Here is a 6,136-nt window from a genome sequence, read left to right on the forward strand (position 1 = left end):
ATTTTGTTAATTAGAGTTGTTCATACTTATGAAATTGTTCTAATTTGAAGTCTTGTTCTGGCCAAAAGTTTCGTAAATCTCCAATTATTGAATTATAAAAAAAGAAGTATTAGTTTGTCTCCTTTATTTGTTTTTGTTATTCTAACAATAAAGAGATGAAAAAAAGACACGAAACTATTGATTATACTTTACATTTTACTTTTTACTGAAAAAAAAAGGGGAAAAAAAAAAAAAAACTCATGCATTTTACTCGAAACTTGAATAAAATCAATTTGGCAACTATTAAAAATAAAAGATTGAGAGGGAATACTTTGTTTAGAAATTAGGGAAAAAAAAAAAAAAAACTTAAGTGAGAAAGTCATAATAAGAAATTGCCAAAAATGTAAAATTGACCCTCTAACTTTCAGTCTTTTTCATTTCAGTCCTCTAACTTTTAGTTTTGTCATTCAGTCCTCTAACTTTCAATTGTTGTCAATTTGGTATTCCGTTAAATTTCAGTTATGTCTTACCGTTAATTGAGCCAAAACGATGTCGTTTTGGCTTTTATATATATATATATATATCTTTAATAAATTTCGGAATTAAAAGAAAATTAAAAAAACGACTGATATTAAAAAAAAAAAATTGATATGAATCGATTTGAGAGACTGAATCGGTGATGGAGTTCTGATGAAGGTGAGGATGGTCACATTGTGATGTTCCGGAAGCTGTTCCAACTGACCTTGAGGGAAGTACACCACCAACCTTTCTTCAGCAGAGATATCAGTGGGCTTGCACACGCTTGCCGTAGCTCCAAACACACCGAAGACGAAGACGAAGACGAAGACGAAGCCGAATCTGATGCTGATGCACCCACCACCAAATTCAAACTCGACCCACCACTGGTATTCAACCCGGCTACAGAGAACGACGATGAAGATTTTGAAGACGAGCCCGACAACGGCGTTTAGTCCTCCTCGGTGGTGTTCAGATCGATTAGATAACTATTAAGTGTTTTGAAATAGTAAAGAAGAAGAAGAAGGAATAGTTTTGTTTGGGATTTGGGTGTTGAATGATTCTCGGTTCTGACCAGATAAATGTTTTTTTTTTTTTTTAATATTAGTTTTTTTTTAATTTCTTTTAATTTCAATTTTTTTTAAGAGTCAAAACGACGTCGTTTTGGCTCAATTAACAGCAGAACATAACTGGGGTTAAACGGAGTACCAAATTGACAACAATTGAAAGTTAAAGTACTGAAATGACAAAACTAAAAGTTAGAGGATTGAAATGAAAAAGACTGAAAGTTAGAGAGTCAATTTTGCATTTTTGCTTGAGAAATTTGAAATTGATTATAATACAAAGTTTTACCAATAATTCTCCATTTTTCTTTCTGCATTGGAGAATAAAGATAAGGATTTGAGATTGAAACGATTTCATAAGTTTGCAATTTAAATCCACTAAAAAAAAAAAAAATCTAAAACCTAATTTATACAAGTATATAAACTCTTGTGTTGCTACCATGAACTCTTAGCGTTATAGTCACTCTATAAGTATAAATGCTTGTAAAGTGTGGAAGGGCAAGAACCGGAGTCCAAGTCTCTAGGAGAAAACTTCACACACAAATACACATAGATTAGGCTAAAACAGAATTTTATCTTGTATGTGTGTGTGTATATATATTAATTTTATAAACTTTCAAAAGCTGTATATAAATCAAATAGATTAAGAACAACCCAAACTCAATTTGAAAAAAAAAAAAAAAAAAACACTCAAGCTCAAACTTAGTTAAAAACTTGGTTATGGCCTTACTTCGCTGCCTTTGAATGGTCAATTGTGCCCAAACTTGTAATGTTAATAGAAAATTAGAAACTGGTAAGCCTCCACCACTGCCTAATGATTGTATGTAATACTAATACACTAATTGCTATTATAATAATAATAATAATAATAATTACAGTGTACAAGGTTCAAAAATAATACTGCACGAGAAACTTAAAAATAGTGTGCAGATAAAAATCGGACCCTACAAAAGGGCTCTGCCTCCTCCACTTTTCATTGTCACATCCTCACACAGCTTTCTCTCTCGCTCTCTCTTTCTGGGTAATGCTCTATGCAGTCTTGGTTTATTCCTTCCCTTCTTTCATTGTTAGAAGCCTCTCAAGTGTGCTTGTTTTTTCTTTAACAAAACAAGCTTTGTTTCTTATTATGCAGGAAAAAATGGCTTCTTTTGGGTGGACTCTGTTACTGGGTTTCTTATTTATGGTCTCCGGAGCCATGGGAGCTCCTCCACGGAAGCCTATAGATGTTCCATTTGGCAGAAACTATTATCCCACTTGGGCTTTTGATCACATTAAGTACTTCAATGGAGGCTCTGAGATTCAGCTCCACCTAGACAAGTACACTGGTAAAATGAGCTAGAACAAGCATTCTTTTGAATCAGAAATATATTGATGCTGTCGTTTCAGATTTAAAATGCTTGTACAAATTTCATCTTAGCCTACATTCTCCTCAATTTTTTTTTTTTTTTTGGCGAAGGTACTGGTTTCCAATCCAAAGGTTCTTACTTGTTTGGTCACTTCAGTATGCAAATAAAGTTGGTTCCAGGAGATTCTGCTGGAACCGTTACTGCCTTCTATGTGAGTTATTCCCATCGCACTTATTTTGTCTTGTAAAGTTGTACTCTTTTCCAAAGAAAGTGAGGGGAAAAAAAATTTTGGTTGAAAAAATACAGATTTTTTACATTTTTAAGATTGGGGTTTTCTTTTTTTCTCACCTTAATTTGTTTTAAACTTGTAGTATTTTTCTGATTATGTTGCAGCTATCATCTCAAAACTCGGAGCATGATGAAATAGATTTTGAGTTCTTGGGGAACAGGACAGGACAGCCCTACATTTTACAGACAAATGTGTTCACAGGAGGGAAGGGAGACAGAGAACACAGGATTTATCTTTGGTTTGACCCAACCAAGGCCTACCACTCTTACTCAGTTCTCTGGAATCTGTATCAGATTGTGTAAGTTACTCACTTTTTTCTTTCTTCTTTCTCTTTTTGCATCTAGAAATGAACCTTTCAGATCCTGAAATGAAGCTGCTCGTATTTAAATATCTAGAATTAGAGCAAACTGGAAAAATAATAGCCTAAAAGATTTATTTTCCACCCCCAAAATTTCACAAATCAAATCTCTAATCTAGGTCCCCTGATTGACGTAATCTGATGACCATTTTTTGTTTCTACTTTCTCGATGTGATTTGTCTTAAAGTTCATTTATTACTCATATTCAAGTGGCTTTTTCATTTGAGATTGAGAGATTAATATGTCCAAAGAAATAAGCCTGCTTAATTAACTTTTTTTTTTTTTTTGGAGAAAAACCTGCTAATGTTCATTAATTTATGTTCAAATGTCGAGGCTAGATCCTTGTTAACAAAATTTCTGTTCATTAATTTTCAATTATTTTTAGACTTTGTGGTTCTCAAAGTATCAAATTATGTTTTTTTTTTTTCTTTAATGAATTTATCCTACGTTAATTAAATCGAAACATCCGGAAGAAACAAAATTATTTGCAATAAAGACCTCCCCTAGCAAAGTCCCCATTTTTTTTCATTAGAAAAGTTGGAACTTCTATCAACATCCAATCTTTCCCGCAATCACTGGATAGCTTATATATCTTATATATATATATATGTGTGTGTGTGTGTGTGCGTGTGTGTAAACCAAAGTCTTTTCCGACAAAACTAGAACACGATCAAACAAAGCAAACACCTGTAATCTATTTGAATTGGAAAAATCTCATTATAGTCAGCTCACGGTCATGCTCGTGGGAAAAAGGAATACTGGTAACATGGGAGGGTTTTTTCCACAAGAGAACCCGACAAAACTTTCAAAATCAATAATAGTTAATAGAAATTTGGTATCACTTTTTACTTTTTCAAAAGTAGAAACGTATTATAAAAGGTGGACATTGGGGAATGTGCGAATAGATGTGTCTGGACTCTGACTGTCTCTTTATTTTATTTGCCAGATTCTTTGTGGATGACATCCCAATAAGAGTGTTCAAAAACTGCAAAGATTTGGGAGTGAAATTCCCATTCAACCAACCCATGAAGATCTACTCGAGCCTTTGGAACGCAGATGATTGGGCCACAAGAGGTGGGCTCGAGAAGACTGACTGGTCTAAGGCCCCATTTATCGCTACCTACAAGAGCTTCCATATCGATGGTTGTGAGGCCTCTGTGGAAGCCAAGTTTTGTGCTACCCAAGGCAAGAGATGGTGGGACCAGAAAGAGTTCCAAGACCTTGACTCTTATCAGTATAAGCGTCTCAAATGGGTCCGAACCAAATACACCATCTACAACTATTGCACTGATAGAGTCAGATACCCTACAATCTCGCCTGAGTGCAAGAGAGACAGAGACATATGATTTCATGCATGATCAATGATTATTATTAATATATTATGATACTACTCTTATCATAATAATTTTATTTATTTACCACATAAATTTATGAACATCCCCCAACTACTACAATTTCAGGAAGACTTTCGGGCGTGATTTGTGGGGATTTCTTTTTTCATTCCTTAGTTTTGATCATGTTCCACTGTCATAATTATCTGGGTTTTATGTATTAATTATGTTTCTTTCTTTCTTATAATTTACTCTTTCGTCTTACTTTGTTTGTCTTTTATTTTATTTTGAGATATTTCAAAATATTGTTCTATTTCTAAAAATAAAAGTCATCAATTTATTAATGTTCTTATTATATCTGTGGGGCCTGTGGGCCTGACAGCCACAGCCTATCGCGTAGTAGGCCCAAGGCCAGCGCCGAGGAAGACTGACCAGCCAAGGCTAAGTTGGGGAAAACCTCTTTTTTGACCCACGCCGAGGACTTCTTCGTCCTCGGCATGCTAAGGATAATTTTTGGAAGGGGACAAGCTCAGAGCAAGCTGTCACATTCACACTTAATGTATTCACCTAACCCTTCTGGCCGCATTAATGAGGATATAACCCCTTAGCAGGGTAACGTTGATCAGAATGAACCACTTGAGTATTGATAAGACCTCTGATGGGACGGACGGCCAGAAGAGAGGCGAATGAGTGATCAACAGATGGAAGAAGGAGATAGGAAGATGAAGACTATATAAGAAAAACAAGTAAAGTAAGGAAGAGGGGGGGGGGGGGGAAAGAAGGAGAAGAAAAGGGGCTCCTCGGCCATGGGCCGATGAGCATCCTCCAGTTGTAAAGAAACTCTAAGTATTTTCTTTTATAAAAAAGAGTTCATGCTTGATGAACGACGGCCAGCGCTTAAACCTTTAACCCATTCTCTATAAATTTATTGTTTGGGCTTGTTGGGCTGAAAACTCATTCATACTCAGGGTCAAATCCCAACTGATTCCCTACAATTGGCGCCGTCTGTGGGGAGGATTAGGGTGCTGGCCGGCGCACCAGGCGATTGTTCTAAGTGGTCGTTTTACAGTAGGTTGGCGAAGTAAAAAAAAAAAAAAAAATTGACAGCGAAAAGAGAAATCTTGATATTATTATTTCATAAATAGAAACAGTACAAATTACAATCAGAGGCTCAGGCAGGCGTGTTTCACAAACAAATTTACAAGCTAATCCTACCAGCTAGTTCTACAATCAGAGGTCCAGGTGGAGCCGTCCTAAAAAAACTAGCCAGAGGGAAGTGTCAAGCCGTGCTTTTATTGGTATAAAGAGAATGGGAGAGCTTGACACAAAAAGCAGGGAAGGGGGAGGGCCATCTTGTTTCCAGGCCACCAACAACTCCCTTCTCGGCGCGGCGGAGCTGGAACAAAGAGAGGAGCAGATGCAGGGGCTCCGGGATACCTTCCCCCATGATGTTCCCTTGATTCTTTCTAATCCTCACGAGTGTTGGCCGTTGGAGACGGCAACACTCGAGCACCGCCCATGAGATGAATTCGCACGTCTTCTTCGTCGGGGGTGCGCTCCGAGGAGAGACGTTAGGTACTCTAACAACATCCCTCCGGGCCACCTTGTATGGCGCCATCGGGGTTACGCCTAGATTCTGCCGCACCGGAAGCCCAGTGGGGGCTGCGGCCATAATGGCTCTTGGCACGGATGTCCTCACACCCGCCCAAAGCCGCCTCATATTTGCCAACTCCAGTCACAATTCCGGCGGGGTT

General features: G+C 37.2%; 1 protein-coding gene across 1 annotated transcript; it reads left to right on the forward strand.

The window, feature by feature from the left end:
• The first annotated feature begins 1,948 nt into the window (after positions 1-1,948).
• Positions 1,949-4,646, forward strand: LOC111998037 (xyloglucan endotransglucosylase protein 34). The gene is made up of 5 exons (XM_024030161.2): positions 1,949-2,079; positions 2,191-2,383; positions 2,515-2,615; positions 2,798-2,991; positions 3,998-4,646. The coding sequence occupies exons 2-5, from the start codon at positions 2,197-2,199 to the stop codon at positions 4,395-4,397; spliced, it is 882 nt and encodes a 293-aa protein (XP_023885929.1). The 5' UTR covers positions 1,949-2,079; positions 2,191-2,196; the 3' UTR covers positions 4,398-4,646.
• The last annotated feature ends 1,490 nt before the right edge of the window (positions 4,647-6,136 follow it).

This window comes from Quercus suber, unplaced genomic scaffold (genome assembly GCF_002906115.3).
Source record: "Quercus suber isolate HL8 unplaced genomic scaffold, Cork oak 2.0 scaffold_6, whole genome shotgun sequence".
Classification (NCBI taxonomy): Eukaryota; Viridiplantae; Streptophyta; class Magnoliopsida; order Fagales; family Fagaceae; genus Quercus; species Quercus suber.